This window comes from Danio aesculapii, chromosome 14 (genome assembly GCF_903798145.1).
Source record: "Danio aesculapii chromosome 14, fDanAes4.1, whole genome shotgun sequence".
In the NCBI taxonomy this organism is placed as follows: domain Eukaryota; kingdom Metazoa; phylum Chordata; class Actinopteri; order Cypriniformes; family Danionidae; genus Danio; species Danio aesculapii.
In genome coordinates this window covers 15,667,061-15,687,396 of record NC_079448.1, presented here as the reverse complement: position 1 = coordinate 15,687,396, position 20,336 = coordinate 15,667,061, and the positions used below count along the sequence as shown (strand labels likewise).

The window sequence follows — 20,336 nt, the reverse complement described above, 5'->3', positions numbered from 1 at the left end:
GCATGGGCCGGTATAAGATTCTGACGGTATGATAACCTTGGATAAAAATTTCATGGTTTCATGGTATCAAGGTATTGTGCTCACTGCTCTAAAATAAATTCTCTTTTTAAATGTCTAGGTAAAAAACGAGTTTCTCTTCCCTTTTTGAAAACAATATATTTTATTTTTTGAAAGATTTATAATATTTTGGAGCTGTAAATATGTTAGGCTAAATAATTACAACGAATCATTGACTTTTGCTGTCTTTTTTTAGTTTCAAAAACAGATTTCTTTACAATTTAAAATGGCATCTTTGTTGGTATCTTTTCTGCTGGAGATACTGTTGTCCTAAGACACATAAAAAAAATGTAAATAAAAAATCTTACACATACCTTAGGAATAGTATTACAGAAAATTTTGGCGGCTTTAAAACCTTGACTTTTCCAAACCTCGGTATACCTTGAAAATGGTTATAGTCACATGCCTAATTTGGATTAGTCAATTAACTTAAGTTAATTAAGTTAAGTTAATTAATTAATGTTTTTGGATGGTGGGAGGAAACCGGGGAACCCAGGGGAAACCCATGTGAGCATGGGGAGAACTAGTAAACTCCGCACAGAAATGTCGGCTGGCTTGGTAAGGACTAGAATCAGTGACGTTCTTGCTGTGAGGCAACAGTGCTAACCACTGGGCCACTGTGCCACCCATCTAGGAAAGGAGGAGGAATAGGGGTGTAAGGGGGGATTCTTAAAACAAAGATGGCTGTTATATGGAACTTAGGGTATTTATAGAGGCTTAGGAATTATCTGATTTATGAATCATAAATTGAATAACGTGCGACCGGCTGCAAGCAATCATAAGCACGTGATCCTCTCGAAATTAGTTTATAAATAAACTTGTGTGAAAATAACTGGCTGAAAGCTGGTTTGACTTTCTTTGCTTTTTTTTTTTAAACATTGTTAATATAGCCTACTCATTTTCAATTTGAATTGTTTATTTCGACTTGGTAGCACTATTGTGAATGTATATCTGAAAGAAACTTCAGAAACAATTCAAAGGCATACTTTTTGTCTTCATACCTTTTTGAGTATTGTCTTACAAGATTGAGGTCAGGGATCACCAACCATTCTCCTAGAGGATTACCATCCTGCAGATTTCAGCTCCAGCCCCAATCAAACACACCTGAACCAGCCAAACAAGGTGTTCACAATTACTTGATAATTACAGAGAGGTGTGCTGGAGCAGGATTATTTTCAAGGAGTGCCACATGCTCTGAGAGAGTGAACAAAGACTATAGAATACACAAGACGTGTCACTCGTATAGTTTTGAATGGGGAAAATTGTAACTGTCAATATGGCGAATGAAGCACCCCCTACTAGTACAGAAGCCAATCATCGATCGATATAGACTGACGTTTCTCTGGGAGAGAAGCTCTAATCAGACATGTGCTTTTACGACAGTTTTTGTGGTCAACAAACACACTAGAATCTCAGCGAACACTTGCTTCACTGTCAAACGTAATATACTTTTACCATGTAAATGTTGATGTTTGAAATGTTTGAAATCTGTACTTTTAAATGAACCAACAATACTTGAAAACAAAAGCATTTTAGTTTTGTGTTTTTATTGGTGATTCCATATACAGTGTATGTAATGTAATTGTAAGCTTGGAGAATTTTGGAGTTTTTGATGTTTCTCCATTCAGACAGAATACCCGAGCTCAATGCCCGAGAGGCGTTTCAAAGATGGCCGCCGAGTGCAATGACTTGCCGTAAAGAGACTTTGGAGTGAATTAGCTTTTTTTTCAGACATAAGACTAAAACAGGGGTCGAAATTGTGACCGTTTTGGTCGCATATGCGCCCAAAATTTTATCTGTGCGACCTCAAAATATATTTTGGGAGCATTTGTGTGAATGCATAAAATTAATGCCATGCGTCTGGTTTTTACTGCAAAATGTTCAATGATTTATGAGACATTCACGCATTATGCATCTTATCACCTGAAATGCGAAACGCAGCACTCAGGAATGGTTTAAAGTAGTTGTCATGTCAATTTGCTGCAGTAAACAAAGCCTGCAATGCTTGCCCCACCTTCAACCTCTTCTGATTGGCCCACTGCGCTAGAACTGAACGAGAATGGATTGGTTAGTATCAGCTGGGAATCACTCAGTCAATGCCTTCTGCATTAGGTTGACAGGGAAGGACAGATGCGAAAATGTAAAGCGCTAAAGATGAGAGAATGAAAACTACTGACAGATTTTGTATTAGAAAATACATTAAGTTACATCTGATTAGTGATCATGTGGTGAATGTTAATCCACCTTTTACACTGTTTTGAAGAGCGGATAAAAGACGTCCATTGGGTTACAGTCAGCTATGTAAATGGTTAAAGCATTCGCCATTCACTATAAAGGAGTTTGTTACAACGTTGCCACTAAATCTACACAATGTTTGCGTTAAATCCTCCATTTAATCGTCAGGATGCTGTCAGCCGTGTAAGTGGCAGCTACGTTTAAAATGTAACCGTGTACACAATTGCAAAAGGGCTAGCATTCACGAAGATGCAACTCATAAAAAGTTCGAAATTGCTATTAAGATGACGTATGCAAATAATAAGTTATATGTCAAAACACTTTTGTGCAATATCAGACAGCACCCGTGAGAACAGCACAGTTATTATCATTAACATAAATTCATTCATGTCAAGCAGTGCGCTTAGGGCCTGTGTGCACATGAATTTTTTTCTTAGTTTTATTTAGTGTTGATTTCAAATGCAATAAATCTGTTATTATAAAACTTGTAGTAACAGTGCTCAAAATTGGTGGGTGCGACTACATTTTGGCTTATTCAACAAAATTTTTTAAGTTATACCATGCTACTGGAAGAGTACTTTTAAAGGGACATCGCTTATTAACACCACATTTATTAGACATTTTACACACAATGGGGTATTTACATTTTTTTAAATATATATTTTTTAAACTGTTTTAGAATGAAAACACTCATCTAAATTGTAGTTTCTTACAGTGTTTGAGAAAAAACAACCACTCTGTACAGTGAATTATACTATACAGTGAAAAACACGTAATACTTGACCATTCACACACACTGGGTATGAACATAATTTACCGGCTTCCGTACTTTGCATCTACCCATAGCAAAACGGTCATTTGAGGGGAACCAAAAGACCAATCAGAGATGGATTGTGGATAGCCACACCTCTATTTTCAAAAGTCTCATTTCAGACTGGCTGCGTTCGAATTTACCTACTACTCTAGTAGGTACTACATTTGAATAAAAATGTACTTCATGACTGTTAGAAAAGTACATTTTATATAGTATGAATCGGACATAATATACAACCACCATTAGTCATGAGCATGTGACCTACCCATGTTCGTTGCAATGCTTTATGGAGTTACGTCCATTGGATGTGCACTTCAGAATCTTGCTGGAAGTATAGGTCATCCGGGTACTTCTCGCCTACTGTTTTTCGAAAACTATGAATTCGGACATACTCGACTTGCAAACTGTTTTTAGCATACTATATACACTACCTGACAAAAGTCTTGTCTTCTATCCAAGTTTTAGGAACAACATATAATAACTTAACTTCTAGTTGTTTATTTTGTATCAGAAGTGGCTTATATGACTTCTATATGATTACGCTTATTTTACCAAAATAAAATATGATCATGCTTTGATTTTTAATTATTTAATTAGGACAGTAAAGTCCGACTTTGCTTAGACAAAAGTCTTGTCACTTAACAAAATAATGTACAGTAAAGAATATAAAGTCATGGTGCAGTGGAAAAAGAATTAATATTGTGTATGACTCTCATTAGTTTTTGAAAAACTGCGTCCATACATCTCTGCAATGACTCAAATAACTTATTTGGAAGCATTCTTGCAAGACTCCCAGAGTTCATCAAGATTCTTTGGATTCATCTTCAATACCTCCTCCTTCATCTTACCCTAGACATGCTCAATACAGTTCATGCCTGGTGACTGGGCTGGCCAATCCTGGAGCACCTTGACCTTCTTTGCTTTCAGGAACTTTAATGTGGTGGCTGAAGTATGAGAAGGAGCGCTAACGTGCTCAAGAATTTGCCCTCTCCTGTGGTTTGTAATGTAATGGACCGCACAAATGTCTTGATACCTCAGTCTGTTGATGTTGCTATCCACTCTGCAGATCTCTCACGCTCCCATACTGAATGTAACCCCAAACCATGATTTTTCCTTCACCAAACTTGACTGATTTCTCTGAGAATCTTGGGACCATGCGAGTTCCAAAAGGTCTTCTACAGTATTTGTGATGACTTCGCCACTTTTCCAAATGATCAACTAGAAGTCAAGTTATTATTTGTTGCTCTTACATTTGGGATCGACTACAACACTTTTGTCAGGTAGTGTAGTATAGAAGTATGCAATTTCGAATGCAGCCACTGTCTTTACTGAAATGAAACCCCAGCATTTCCAAATTAAAACCGGGTCTTCACTGTTTTTGTGGGTCGAAGATGTTGGAATATTGAGCTAGACGCTTGAATATTGAGCTGACGCTTGAGTACAAAATTAAATTGCACATCAAATCGAAATTGCAATATCTGTCAAAAAAAAAAAAAAATGCAGTTAGATATTTTCCCCAAATCGCACAGCCCTAGTATAAAGCAGTCGTGATTTAACCACACAATAATTTCTGCATTTTAGTTTTTTAGTGTAAAATGCATTTTAAAGCATCATAATTTTGGATCATGAAGAGACTGTTATGGAATTGCTGAAATTGAATTAAAAAAGTAAATAAAAAATGCACTCTGGTGTAGATGTTGAGATCTTTAGTTCTGTTCTAATATAGTACTGCCATTAAAATAACAAAAATCTTGAGTATTATTAGGTTTTAATTCCTCATCCTTCTTACAGCAATCAATTCCAGTAAAAGACAAAACACAGCAATAAACAACATGCAGTATTGTTTTCAAGCAAACTTTAAAGTTCCCTTTTTCTACCATAGTTCCTACTGAGATCTAATGTGGAATCATTTTGACAAATTTCCAACAACTTTTTTAAAGGATTTATTGGAGAAATGCTTTGTCTCTAGTGTAATCCAGTTGTAACCTTTTTTCGACAGCACTTCCTGTTTACGTCCCAGCCATTTAATACAATGTGCGCTTCACAGGCTTCCTGGAGAACGCGAGGAAATCCCCTCAGACAGAAATATCATCTCAAACCTGCTAACATGATCTCAGAACTAACGTGAATACATCAACCTCTGCTTCATTTTTGTTTTGCACTTCCAGTGGGCAAAACATGACAGGAGTTTTGCACCAAAGTTTTAACACTCAGCATTCAGTTGGGCTTCTTCCAGCAGCCATGGGAAACTCTAGTAATATAATAATATGTAGAGCAGTGGTTGCCAATCGTGATATTGGTAGATCTTGAAAATGACAAGAAGAAGCACAGAAAATGCATCATGATTAATGTATGTGTTTATATTTTTCTTGATCCAACTGCAAAATATGAATAATATTACAGTGTTTTAGTATGAGAAGAGAAAGAAAAACTTATTGGGGAAAACTACAAATAGAGAATGTGTTCTATGTCCTCAAACAAGTGTTTATGTTTTTAATATGATTTAAAAATGAAATTTTAAATGTAGCGCTTTATTAGTGAATAACGAAATATAGGTTATATTTTATTACTTGCTTTTATGTGCTGAAACACTTAACACTTTCCTTTACTTAAGATAACCGAATAATATGCAACATCCTTAAATTATTCTCTTAAATAAAGGGGAATTACCTATTAAGTGTCACATAGCCTAGGGATATGTTTTAGGTTTCTCCGGAGCATTTGGGCTGAATGTTTGACGACGTCTATCAAAACGAGGATGTTTTAAAATACATTTCACACCGAGTTATTACCTGAGAATTTCTGTGGTTTTATATTATGGATGGATGCACTCACTCCTCCGTTAGTGGAGAGACCACTCGATGCCAACAGTCGGTCGGTGAATAAACAAATATAATGAATGAAGATACATAGGCCTGCGCGTACTGTATAGACATATAATGTAATGCTGTACAGTAACATGTCATTTGTTAATTTCGGTTGTCTTCATTTTAATTGTTTCGTGATGATGCGATTGCGTGCTTTATCTGCCTAATTCCTGCTGAAGTGAGCAGGTTGTGTGACGTTTGATTCGGGGGACGTTCTGAAGGCAGGGTTTGCGTGATACGCTGCGTGTTACTAGCCAGACAGTGGAAACGCAACATTTTGTCCTCACTACTCAACCTCCTGGGCAATTGGCCCGGCCCGATAAAAGCCCTGGCTCGCACTGGCCCGACAGTGGAAATGCGGCTAATGATTCTATAGCGTAATGTCTAAAATGATGACAAAACAGGTAATTTTGCTCACATTTTAAGATTACAAGGCTGAATGTGACCTGAAATCCCAATCTACAAAGATATCTCCTTACAGTATTACAGTCTACAGTATTTGTCTGGGATATGACTATAATTAACCCTGAAAAAAGCAGCGCAATAACTACCAGATTGCGGTTGTGTTTGCGATAAGGAAAAACACTAAAGAAGTTAGCATTTCTTCTTTCTTTCTGCCAACACAACACCCATTCCTGATATGTGAGTCCCATCTCAGACTCAATATACTACAATTACTATGGTATAAATACAGCACCACAACATACAAAAGAGAGAGATCCACTTAGAATATCACTTACCAGTTTAATAATGATTTGAATCTTCCCAGGGCTTATTATGCTGTCCTGTTGCCATCTTGTGGATAGACAACGTCAGCCGTCTTTGGTCTGCGCAGTATGGCAAGCTAATGGTCTCAGAAATTTAAAATTTTTAAAATAGGCACTATGCTTATAAATTAACTGCATAGTTGCAATCTAAACAACTACATTCTTGACTAATTAAGCCTGAAAAGTACATTATGTTGCCCAACAGCAGGAATATTTGTCAAACTGTAGTGTCCTCTGCTTGTTGCTGTATGTGGGCCAAAGGTGAAGGGTGAAGAGGCGGTACGAGTGCTGTTACTGGCAGGATATTGCACGGCTGTCAACCAATCAGATTCAAGAACCAGACAACTGTTGTGTCAATCAATGTTATATAGCAGAAGTGCCCAAACTTTTGCTTATGAAGTGCCAAAAACCAAACTTGATTGAGGGTGGTGGTCCGAATGTAAATATATCATTAAAGCTGCAATGGTAATTTTCTGATGTATTAATTCAATTCAATTCAATTCAATTCAATTCACCTTTATTTGTATAGCGCTTATACAATGTAGATTGTGTCAAAGCAGCTTCACATAAAAGGTCACAGTAAATAGGAACAGTGTAGTTAAGTTTGTAGTGTTTAAGTTCAGTTCAGTTTAGCTCAGTTCAGTGTGGTTTAATAATCACTACTGAGAGTCCAAACACTGAAGAGCAAATCCAACGATGCGCGGCTCTACAGATCCTGAACCATGCAAGCCAGTGGCGACAGCGGAGAGGGAAAAAAAAACTTCACTAAAGGCGGAAGTGAAGAAAAAAAAAAACCTTGAGAGAAACCAGGCTCAGTTGGGCACGACCATTTTAATTTCTCCGCTGGCCAAACGTCTTGTGCAGAGCTGCAGTCTCAGTGGCGGAGGCTGGAAGCTGGCCTCAGCGAAGACTCGTCTGTCTCTGGAGCGTCATAGGAAACAGTCTCATGTTCTCCACTCTTCCATGACCATCGCAGTAGTTGTTCAGGATTCGGCCAGGTCCAGGATATGGAAACCTTGGGATCATCTCGTCGTTGGTCTTGGATCGAATCAGTGACTCTGCATAGTCTGAGGGCCTCGGGAAGAGTATCCCCAGGTGGAAATGGAGAATAAAGAAAATAATTAGCGTAGCTGATGTTCACAGTGTATATCAGCAAGATGCATAACCTGTGTGGAAGCCCCCTAAGTGGTGCACTAAGTGTATGCTTTACTGAACAGATAGGTCTTTAATCTAGTTTTGAATTGGGAGAGTGTGTCTGAGCCTCGGACGTTATCAGGAAGGCTATTCCAGAGTTTAGGAGCTATAAATGAGAAGGCTCGACCTCCTTTACTCGACTTTGCTATTCGAGGTACTACCAGAAGTCCTGAGTTTTGAGATCTTAAAGAGCGAGTTGGATTGTAGCGAGACAGAAGATTGGTTAGATAAGCAGGAGCTAGATTATTTAGAGCTTTATATGTAAGAAGCAATATTTTAAATTCAATACGAAACTTAACAGGCAGCCAGTGTAAGGAGGATAAAATTGGGGTGATGTGATCAAATTTTCTAGACCTGGTTAGAACTCTGGCAGCTGCATTTTGTACTAATTGAAGTTTGTTAATAGAGGATGCTGGGCAGCCAGCAAACAGAGCATTACAGTAGTCCAGCCTAGAAGTCATAAAAGCATGGACTAGCTTTTCTGCATCTGAGATGGATAGCATACTTCGTAACTTAGCTATATTTCTCAGATGAAAGAAAGCAGTTTTTGTGACATGGGAAATATGATTTTTAAAAGTTAAATTGCTGTCTAATATGACACCCAGATCTTTTATAGTAGAACTAACGCTAACTTTGTATCCCTCTAATTGTAGATCGAGTTGTGAGATCTGCTGTGTACAGGATTTAGGCCCAATAAGTAATAATTCTGTTTTGTCTGAGTTTAAGAGAAGATAATTGTTGGTCATCCAGTCTTTAACATCTTTAATACACTCAGTTAGCTTGGACAGATTAGACGTCTCGTCAGGTTTAGTTGAAATATATAATTGAGTATCATCTGCATAGCAGTGAAAGCTGATCCCATGTCTTCTAATAATGTCTCCCAGGGGTAGCATGTATATTGTAAACAGTAAAGGGCCTAAAACTGATCCTTGAGGCACCCCGTATTTTACTGGGCTGATTTGTGAAGGCTGTCCATTTATATTTACAAACTGGTAACGGTCAGATAAGTATGACTTAAACCATTGTAGGGCATGTCCTTGGACACCTGTAGACTTTAAGCGATTAATAAGGATACCATGGTCAATGGTGTCAAATGCCGCACTAAGATCGAGTAGAACTAATAGCGAGATGCACCCTTGGTCAGCAGCTAAGAGTAAATCGTTGGTTATTTTCACTAATGCAGTTTCTGTACTGTGATGAGCTCTGAAACCTGACTGAAACACTTCAAAAACATTGTTGGTCTGCAGAAAGGAGCATAATTGAGCAGAAACAACTTTTTCTAGTATTTTAGATATAAATGGAAGGTTTGAAATAGGCCTATAATTAGCTAAGTTGCTGGGTTCCAGTTGTGGTTTCTTAATAATAGGTTTAATAACAGCTAACTTGTAGGGATTTGGAACATGGCCTAAAGATAAAGAAGAGTTGATAATGTTAAGAAGAGGTTCTCCTATAACAGGTAGCAATTCTTTCAGTAACTTTGTTGGAATTGGGTCCAATATACACGTAGCTGATTTAGAGCTATTTATAATTTTGTCTAGCTCTTCCTGTTGTATGATTTTAAAGCACTGTAGGTTATTTAGATTCAGAGGCGTGTTTACTGGATCTGAAGTATAAGGCGGTGCAGAAAGTTTAATATCTCCTATTTTCTGTCTAAAGCCTTCTATTTTATCACTGAAAAAATTCATGAAGTCATCACTACTAATTTGCGGTGGAACGTTTTGTTCCAAAGATGACCGATTATTTGTTAATTTAGCGATGGTGTTAAATAAGAATCTAGGATTGTTTTGATTATTTTCTATCAGTTTGCGGAGGTGCTCAGCCCTGGCAGATTTTAAAGCCCTCCTATAGCTGGACATACTGTCTTTGTATGCAATTCTAAAGACTTCTAAATTAGTTTTTTTCCATTTACGTTCCAGGGCACGGGTTGCTGTTTTGAGAGCGCGGGTATGACTATTATACCACGGTGTAGTTTTATTCTCTCTAGTCTTTTTTAGTTTGATGGGTGCCACAGTATTTAAAGTGCTAGTAAAGATGGCATCCATACTGCTGGTTACTACATCAAGGTCATTTGCGTTTGCGGGTGCATTTCGAAGTAGAGAAAGATCAGGTAAGTTATTTATAAATTCATCTTTAGTGGATGGAACAATAGTTCTACTAGGACGATATATCGGAGCGGATCTGCTAATTTCAGGTAAACACAGCTTATATAGTAAGAGGTAGTGGTCTGTAATATCATCACTTTGTGGTATAATGTCTACATCAGTGACCTCAATTCCATAAGACAGAATTAGATCTAGTGTATGCTTTAGGCGATGAGTTGGACCAATAACATTTTGCTTTATTCCTAGTGAGACCAGCAAGTCCGTAAACGCGAGCCCTAACGTGTCGTTAGCGTCATCTATGTGGATGTTAAAGTCTCCTACAATTAGTATTTTATCAGTTTTAACTAGTAAGTCAGAGATAAAATCAGAAAACTCTTTTAGAAAATTGGCATAGGGTCCTGGAGGTCTATATATGGAGATTAGAGCGAGAGATAACATAGGTTTTTGCATAGTGTTTGGAAGGACAACATTAAGCGCTAGTACTTCAAAGGAGCTAAACATAAGTCCGTTTCTCTGATTAACATTAAGAATATCACTAAAGATTGACGCAACTCCACCACCACGACCAGTTTGACGAGCCTCATGTTTATATAAGAATCCTGGAGGAGTTGCCTCATTTAAACTAATATAGTCATTTTGTTTCAGCCAGGTTTCAGTGAGACAGAGTGCATTAAGATTGTTATCTGTTATTATTTCATTTATGATAAGTGCTTTAGGTGCTAGTGACCTGATGTTTAGGAGACCAAGCTTCATGAAATTTGTATTTTCACTTTTTCGTGTTTTTTCTGGTTTAATTCTTAATAGATTATTTTTGGAGCACACAGTACGTTTGTTTCTTGATCTAATAATACGAGGAACAGACACAGTCTCTATGTGGTTAGTTAGGTATGCATTACTGTTATTTTTGTGGGACGAATAGGAGTCTGTGTGGCTAATTTGTGAGTTTTGTGAATTTTTACTTACTAGTCAGATAGAGCGAAGTATTCTGGTGATGTTGTCCGACAGGAGTTCAGCTCCAGCTCGACTGGGGTGCAGCCCGTCAGCGCGGAAAAGCCTAGGACGCTCCCAGAAAAGATTCCAGTTATTGGCAAAGAGCAATTTCTGTTCTTCACACCATGTTAATAGCCATTCATTCAGAGCAAAAAGTCTACTGAACCTTTCATTTCCTCGGCGGTAGGTAGGAAGCGGTCCAGAAACGATGATCTGCGTGGCGGGCGAAGTGCGTCGAACCGTCTCGATCAGGCTCCTGAAGTCCTTCTTCAGGATCTCCGTCTGCCGGAGCCCGGTGTCGTTCGTCCCCACGTGGAGGACGGCGGCACCGAGGCTCTCGGCAGCGCTCAGGATAGTAGGTATCTGTGCAGAAATATTCTTAACTCGGGCACCAGGGAAGCAGAAAGTGCGTACTTTGTTACCTTTGGAGGAAGTGGAGCGGACGTGGCGGACGATTGAGTCGCCAATGATGGCAACATCGCGACCCGTCTCGCGGAGAGGGGCGAAGCGGTTCTCCGTGGGGATCTCGAACACCGGAGGAGGAGACGTTCTGCCCCGGGACCTGGCAAGCACCTTACGCGGTTGCACCCAGGGGCCGTGGTAGCCGGGAGTCGGCGTGAACGACGCCTGGGTGCACCGCGTCCTCGGTGCGCTGGGCCTGGACAGAGAAACACGCGGGGTTGAAGAAACTGGGAGATTGTCGTTGTATCGGACACTTACCTCAGACGAGCGAGTACGGGTTAAGAGCAGAGCCCTGATGCCCTCTCGCTTCGTCTCCAGCGAGCGAATCTGGGACTCCACCGCTTCCAGCTCCAGCTCCAGCGCCTCCATCGATGCCTCTCCTGCACTCAAGGACAGACACGCAAGCGACATTGTACAAGGTGAAGAGCAAAGCCAGAAAGTGAGAAAATAAATGTGTGAAAGGGGTTGGTAGCTTTAGCTGACCAGCGGTGCTAGCAGGCTAAAGCTACAAACACCAAGCGGATGCTCGAGAAACAGAACGTTTAAAAGTAGATTTGTTTGTATGAGTGTGTTAGGGGATTGTTCACCCCAAGTAGGAGAGATAAATATTTAGTGAATGAGGAAGTATTTTAAGATAAAAATGTAAATTGCGAATCTAAACTCCAAACAAACGCAGCGAACTCCAAACAAACGCAGCGAAGCAGTGACGAAGCAGTGACGTTAATAGTTAAAAATAAATAGAAAAAATGCTTTTAATTGTATTAATAATTTTACTTTTTTTATTTTATTATGGACTTCTTACAATAAAAACAAACACATTTATAACACAATGGTGCTCATTGCTGAATACAGGTGAGTCAAGCTGCACCGCCATGTGCATTGTTCTCTCTTGTTTTTACATCTGATTTTTAAACATCTGATCGATGCACTACATTTAATTGAAACATTTCATTTCAGTTGGCTTTTGCTATTGTTCACTAGCTCAACAATTATTAAATTATAAACGACGATCTTTGTTCAAGGCATTTGCCCCAACCTTCCCATCATTCTAAATCTCTTCTCAGATGGGATGGTGGGCCAAATCAAAGGTTACCATGGGCCAACATTGGCACGCAGGCACTACTTTGGGGCATGTCTGTTATATACTGTTGGCTAGAGTAGTACTAATCTTACTAGTCTTTTTATTTATTTTTTATTAATTTTTTTCACTTTGTATGATTTGATTACTGCTAAAGTCACAGTGCATTACCACCCAAATTTTCACCCTTTTAAATGTCATCCAAGTGCTATTTCACAGATTTTCTTGGTTGCTTCAATTCAATTCAAAATTTTAAAGTAAACTAGTGTTTTTTACATAGTTCAAAAATGTTATGTTAAAGGTCTTAAGTTGAAAATGCAAATAAAAATAGTAGCTTTATTTTTCAGTTATTTTGATGGGTAAGTCTTGCCTTTCAATAAGGTCAAGGTTAGTATTCTTGGGCTAAAAATGGTTTATGATGTAGAGTCTGCTGAAATGCTGAGCTGTTGACCCGATTGCCCTCTTCTCAATGTTTTCCTTGTAGTTCCTCTTTTATCGGTCACCAGATATATTGCCAAGGCCCTTATTTATCAGCGGTCGCCACAGCAGAATGAATTGTCACAGAAAATAATATAACACAGATATAAAAATGACTAACAATGCAATTTGGAAACTTTTCTTTTGGTAGAATTCAACATGTTTCAATCAAGTAAAAGTTTGGTGCACACATTTGATGCATAAGAAGTTAAAATGCACACCTATAAATCTAATACTTCTTTACTGAAAGGAAACAGGCCTATAAAATACTGTTTATAGCAATGAGTGTATTACAAGAAGGTATATTATTAAATATTCATGCTAAAAATAAATAGATTTGAAGTTTTATTTATCTAATAATTTCAGCCAGCTTTTAATGAACTTGCAATATTGTCAAAAACACTGAACTTTCAGTTGTTATATGTAAAAATGCCTAAATACATGAAAGACCATTCAAATATTTTGCTCGTCTCCAACTGTTGACAGCAGATCCCTCAATGAGAGAGGGAGAGATTTGGATTTGCACTCGAGATGTCTTTACTGCTCTGATTATTTAACCTAAGAAATTTATGCTTAGACCATCACTGTGCCTCTCGCTATCTGTTCTCTTGCTCATTCACTCTTGTTGCCATGATTTCTGGGTATTTTAACAAATTTTTGGGCATCAAGAAGCTGGTATAAATTTGCGGAAGACTCGTGGATCTTCCAGGAGAGGTCTGAAGGTTGAATGAGAGGCTAGATAGAGGCGATCGCTCCGCTCACATCACAGCAGCTCAAAACACTGGAGTCGTCACTCACACGAGTCGTACCAACAAACTATAAACAAGTCGCACCGCATCATATATTTTAGCTGCTGTGTCCTGTCAGAAGTGGCGCGCACTATCATTCTCATACAGCAGAGAGTGACCATGTGGAACTCCACCATGTGCAGTTCAGAGAACAGAAATTTGTAAACGTGACCACACACACACACACACACACACACACACACACACACACACACACACACACACACACACACACACACACACACACACACTGACATGCACTGCAGCGTGCTTTGAGCACATCTATCCATAGGAGAGCTGTGCACGTCAGACAGTACATCAAGTATCTACCGCTGGATCTAATCTCACTATATTTGTTAAACATGATATTTAATTCATTTTGTGGTCTTTATCTAACGACATATTCCTTGAATTTGGTCTTTTAAATCTATTACTGGTTCTCAGGTAATGTGTTTTGGCTGAGCTCAAAGATAAATTAGGTTAATATATATTAATTAATGTAAACGCGGACAGTGATTGTGCATGTTGACTGATTGCTTGCATTTATTTCCTATAATGTATAAACTTATTGTACGTTATACTTTTATAATGCCCATTATTGATTACTAAAACTGATATTCAGTGAAAGAGAGGGTATGTTTTGTATTTTTAATGAAAAAGGCAGTGATGTTATCGGCTCCGTTTTGTTATAAATATGTATACAGTGAAGATGACTGTCATATAAATATGCAGCTACTCGACGCCTCAACATTTTTGGTGTCTGTTAAGTTGCTAATATCAAAATGAAAATAGGCAGATTCCTTATATCATGTTTTCATTTTATTGTTAGGAAAGTGAAACAATGTAGCCAGGGTGATGGGAATGAGATTATAGTACACTGCTCCCTTTGAAGATTTACCCGACATGTCCTCAGGAGTTTGTTTTTCATATCAAACTTGCGAAGTCTGAACTTACAAGAAGAGGATGCAAGACTGAACTATGTGTAGGCTACTTAATATTGAGGAAAAAGCCCCAATCAGATAGGTAAATGTCTGCAGCCATGCCTTCGTTTTCAGATGTCTGTTCTTCCCCATCCACACTGAGACTGATCAGCAGCGTTTAAAATGAAAACGGCCTCTTCCAAAACACTCCGTTTTTGGCGCTTGAAAATGCCAGCGTAGTTTGGACTGGCGTAACCGTAGCAAAACTTATGTGTTTTAAAACTAAAACATATTACTGTAAACTGGACCTGAGTCTAATATAAATCTGTCTAATAGTCAGAACTGTTTAAACAAAGTAATTAAATAGGATACAAAAAGAATAATGCTCTCATTGTTGTAATGCTCACATAATACAATGTAATTAATAAATAATACAATGTAAATTTAATTTAAATGTAATAATGCATTAAAATGAAATTCAAATCGGCTAAACATCGGCTATCTGCCACCCTGCTTTCCAAGATATCAGCATGGACCTTCAAAAAAAACATATCTGGATGATGTCATTAAGACAGTGTGAGTTGTGTACTTAAAGAGGCTGTTTCCTCTTCTTGATTTAAAGTTTGTGTGTCCAAGTCATGACACAGCAGCTCACGCAGGGCTGGAGTGCTGATTTCCAAACTTTGACAGATCCAGTAAATTGCATCATGGTTGGCTTTTAGTTGTACCTGTGCTGACCCGATCCATTTCCACCGAACCGCATGACAGCATGAGGAACCTGGAGACACGCAGTGCTGGATAGCAGCACAGTCTGATCATCCATTTCTTAAAGGCGCAGCTGTATGTTAATAGTTTATATATTTTACAGTGTACATTGTTTAAAGTTTTAGCATGTAGGCCACACATGGAACAATATATTTATCTTTTTTTTATTTACATTTTCAGATTAGTTCCATAAATGGATTTGTTTGTTTATTGTTAATTTTGTGAACATATTTCCATTTAGTTTGTACATGTTCAGTTTCATTGTAATTCTTCAGCAAAGTTGAATGTTTGCACAGAATATTTTTTTTGTTTGTTGTGCCAGAAGGGCTGGTCTGAGTATTTCAGAAACTGCTGATCTACTGGGAGTTTCACGCACAACCGTCTTTAGGGTTTACATTAAAAAAAAGAGAAAGTATTCAGTGAATGGCAGTTCTTTGGGCACAAATACCTTGTTGATTTCAGAGGACAGAGGAGAATGGCAACACTAACTCAAATAACCACTGGTTACAACAGAGGTTTGCAGAAGAGCATCTTTGAATGCACAACACGTGCAACCTTGAGGCAGAAGACCACATCGGGTGCCACTCCTGTCAGCTAAGAACAGGAAACTGAGGCTACAATTTGCACAGGCTCACCAAATTGGACAATAGAATATTGGAAAAATGCTGCTTGTTCTGATGAGTCTCGATTCTGCAGCGACATTCAGATAGTAGGGTCAGAATTTGGCATCAACAACATGAAAGCATGAATCCATCCTGCCTTGTTTCAACGGTTCGGGCTGCTGGTGGTGGTGGTGTAATGGTGTGGGGGGATATTTTCTTGACACTCTTTGGGCCAATTAGTACCAACTGGGCATCATTTCAACACCACAGCCTACCTGAGTATTGTTGTTGACCATGTCCATCTCTTTATGACCACAGTGTACCCATCATCTGATGGCTACCTTCAGCAGGATAACCTCATGTCATAAAATGTGAATCATCTCAGACTGGTTTCTTGGACATGACAAGGAGTTCACTGTACTCAAATGGCTTCCACATTCACCAGAACTCAATTCAATAGAGCACCTTTGGGATGCTATCATGTCAATATGGACCAAAATCTCTGAGGAAAATTTCCAGTACCTTGTTGAATCTATGCCACAAAGGATTAAGGCAGTTCTGATGGCAAAAGGGGTCCAACCCGGTACTAGTAAGGTTTACTTACTTAATAAAGTGGCCAAGTTCACATACTGTATGTATGAACCCCAAAATTGCTTCTTGCAGCTATATTTATTATTTATATTTTTCTCTTCGCATCTGACACATGATGCACTGAGGAACTTAGAAAAATCTCACGATCAGATTTTTTTGGTTTCTGACTAAAACCACTTCCATGTATGAATTTTAAATCAGATAAAACCTGCTAAACACGTATATTTGATTTCCTTTGTCATTTTTCTGCAACAAAGCTGTTAGTTGTTCTGTTTGTTTGTCATTCGCTGATTGATATAATAGGCGGCAGCATGTCTGACAGCATATATTTACACTTCTAGACCTAATGCAGATATGCTATATTTCGTTCCATGTGTCTACGTATATTCGCTGAAGACATAACTGACATTCACTTCTATAAATATCAGAGCTGAAGCATTGAGACACAGCTGTGTTGGTGTTTCTTAGTAAATCGGGAGGGTGTGAGCTGTTGCTGAAACCATGTTTTGTAAGAATGATGGAGAAACTGCTCATCATCTTCCAGTTGTTCCAATGTTTTTGTTTTTTGAGGGATTTTGCACTTTCTCATCTTGATATCACTATATATAAAAAGCAACAATTCAAAATGTTTACAGTTTGTTTGTAGTATCTACTAAAATAATTAAATCTAGAAAACATAGTATATCTTTAATCATGTATAATTTTTAATCGTGGCCTGTATTGTTTGCTTCATCTATTGCAAAACAAAAAGAGTGATCCAGAGGAAGTGACATAATTTGCCTTTCAACAGCATAGTGTGAAGTATTTACAATGTTGACTAATTTTGAGGGGGAAAGAATAAATGACAATAGTTTAAGTTTCTACTGTATTTGCAAACTGCTCTGTAAATGGAAAATATTGCAAGCATGTGTTGAAGGAGTTTGTGGCCCAAGAGTAGTTTCCACAAACACTAAATGTAATCTGGGTCCCGTTTCAGAAAGGAGGTTAAGTGAAAACTCAGAGTTTGCTAACCCTGAAATGAGAGAAACTCTGGGTTTTCCATTTTTAAAATGGTAGGTTTGTCAAACTCGAGAAAGCCGGGTAAGTCAAGCCTGTTTCTAAAAGAGAGGTAACTTTTACTTGATTTAACTTACTCTGTGAACCTAACCTGGTCAGGAGCAGGTTTAATTCTCTAAACTCTGAGTTTCTGTCAGTCTCCTCCCCTTTTTTTTAAAGACGAAGTGGTATTTCTTGCCTTACCCTTACATTTCCAGCCACCTATTTTTATGCACATTTTGGAGAAGCACATAAAAATAGTTGGATGGAAATGGCAAGATGCGCATAAATGTTGAAAATGCGCATAAAAACATATGCGCATAACTTCGTAGGATAAACTTTTTAATTCAATTCAATTCACCTTTATTTGTATAGCGCTTATACAACGTAGATTGTGTCAAAGCGGCTTCACATAAAAGGTCATAGTAAATAGGAACAGTGTAGTTCATGACTATTTTAACTATGAACCATGATGAAAACACGTTTTCAAATTCAAGTATTCAATTTAAAAAAGGTCATGTGATTTTGTTGATGTGGTGATTTTAAAAAATGTGTGTGAATGGACAAACCAGACTGAATGCATTGTAAAACATGAGAAATGTTGTTTTGGCCATTTTAAAACACCGAAACCATTTCAGCATTAGTGTTATCATATTATTATTGATCTCCAGAACTGTCAAGAGCGCCTGCATGCTGCTTCTCATGGTTTCAAACGCCACAAGACATTCATTGCGTGTCGGCATCCTCTTTTGAGGTGAAAGTCATTTATTAAATAAAGATTCACACAGCTTCTCCTACCGCAGCAAATTCCATTTTTATTGTTGATATTTGGTGCCAGTTAATCAGGATGTGTCGATTTTGTTCGCTTTGACTCGTTGGATGGAAACGCTGCTTTATTTGCACGTCTTTTATGTGATGTTCCGGTTTTGCACATAAATTTAATTTGGATGGAAACATTGCCTACATTTCAATCACACAAAGAACAAAGTTACGAGAATTGCTTGTCATTTTTAAATAATAATTAACTTAAATTTACTGTCATCGACAGGCACATGTACTGTAACTAGATTAATGGGATTATTACTTATACTAAAAACAATTTTTAGTACTGCTTACGTTCTAAATGTCATATCAGCCTCTACCACTTGATCAATAATAAAGGCAGACACACAAGTGCACCTTTAAATCTTTTAAAACTTAATTTTAGAAATGTTATCTTAAACTGATCAAACATTTCCACTGAACATTGAGTTAAGGTTCTTGTTTTGTCAAATTTGTTGTAGAAACTATGCATATTTAGCCTAATGTAATTTAATGCAATTACATCTGAATTAACTTCAAAATTGGGGGGCCAATTCCCCACCTTTTCAATTAAAAAGTTAATAAATGCCACACATTAAATTACTAATTTTATTATACTCAAATATTTAAATACTCTAAATCTAACCTTACGCATTAACTTGAGCAGCTATGTTGTCCCACGCTAACTTTCTCTGTTTCACCGATGCATGTTGCTTTGTTTTTAATATATATGGTCATTTGCTGCATGAGCACATCAATTTCACCTGGAGAAAGAAATGCTGATCTCTTTTTTTCAGATGTTGTCATGGTGACTCATGATATCTGCACTCCATTGATAATGCATTTTTATAGTTGCGGTGTGCACGCTTAACTCTGAGTTGGTCTACTCTAAGTTGATTGACCTAACTCAGATCAGCTATTCTGAAACCGAAAACTTTTGAGTTTTCAATCTCTCTGTAAATCAACTCAGAGTTCAAGTTTAAACTCCGAGTTGGTTGATATTCCTTACTGAAACGGCCCATGGTGTCTTCACATGGTGTGACACAACAATAATGATCTGCTCATCTGGCCCATAAATGTTTTTCTCATCAATTAATTCTTCAATCATCACGCACTAATCACTGATTTTTGTCATAATATTACAGCTAGGCCTGGGCCAATAAATGATTTTATATCGAATTGCGATTTAAAATTTGTCAATAACAATGATAAGCTCTGGACGTTTTTACTCTGTTTTGATCTGAAAGCCAATCACACATCAGAAATGTGCAACAATGGTAATCTAAAAGTGTATTGATATTACAGATGTATAGAATTTTCGGCCACCGTCTAATGCCATTTAATGGACCCTCTAATTTTTGTGGCTTAAGTCATTGTTGGGGTAATCTTTTAAAATCTGAAAGCATTAAAGGGCACCTATGGTGAAAAATCTACTTTTCAAACGGTTTGGACAGACATGTGTGCAGGTAGAGTGTATATACCGTCATATTGGGGGGGATATAAACACACCCAGTCCTTTTTTTTTTTTTTCAATTTAACAACATAAAAACAGTGGACCAATTGTAGCGGTTTTAAGATCGACCGCAGCTTGATGTAGGAGTGCGGTCTCCCTGCCCACCAATATTGATTGACAGGTTGCCATATCCTCAGTTTGTTGTTTCACATCCGCCATTTTCAGCGTGTGAGTTAAAGCGATGTCACCAAAGAAACACCCTTGCTCTATTTTTAGATGTGATTTTAGCACATGATCGCTCTAGTCGGAATTATTGTTTGTAACTTTAGGTGGGTTTG

The 20,336-nt window shown here is 37.9% G+C and overlaps 2 protein-coding genes across 5 annotated transcripts in view; one reads left to right on the top strand and one right to left on the bottom strand.

The window, feature by feature from the left end:
* Positions 1 to 20,336, top strand: part of si:zfos-2326c3.2 (misshapen-like kinase 1) — a 108,506-nt gene that overhangs the window by 4,994 nt on the left and 83,176 nt on the right. The gene's annotated exons all lie outside the window — the stretch shown is intronic.
* On the bottom strand, positions 7,231 to 12,191 carry LOC130241145 (uncharacterized). Of its 3 annotated transcripts, none has more exons than XM_056472876.1 (2): positions 11,000 to 12,191; positions 7,231 to 7,815 (listed from the first exon to the last, which is right to left on the bottom strand). In XM_056472876.1, exon 1 carries the CDS (start codon positions 11,897 to 11,899, stop codon positions 11,003 to 11,005), a length of 897 nt encoding a protein of 298 aa, XP_056328851.1. In that variant the 5' UTR covers positions 11,900 to 12,191; the 3' UTR covers positions 7,231 to 7,815; positions 11,000 to 11,002. The 3 variants fall into 3 exon arrangements, with proteins under 3 accessions (XP_056328851.1, XP_056328852.1, XP_056328853.1); XM_056472877.1 differs by having other exon boundaries at positions 7,231 to 7,807; XM_056472878.1 differs by lacking the exon at positions 7,231 to 7,815 and having other exon boundaries at positions 10,446 to 11,090; positions 11,193 to 12,191.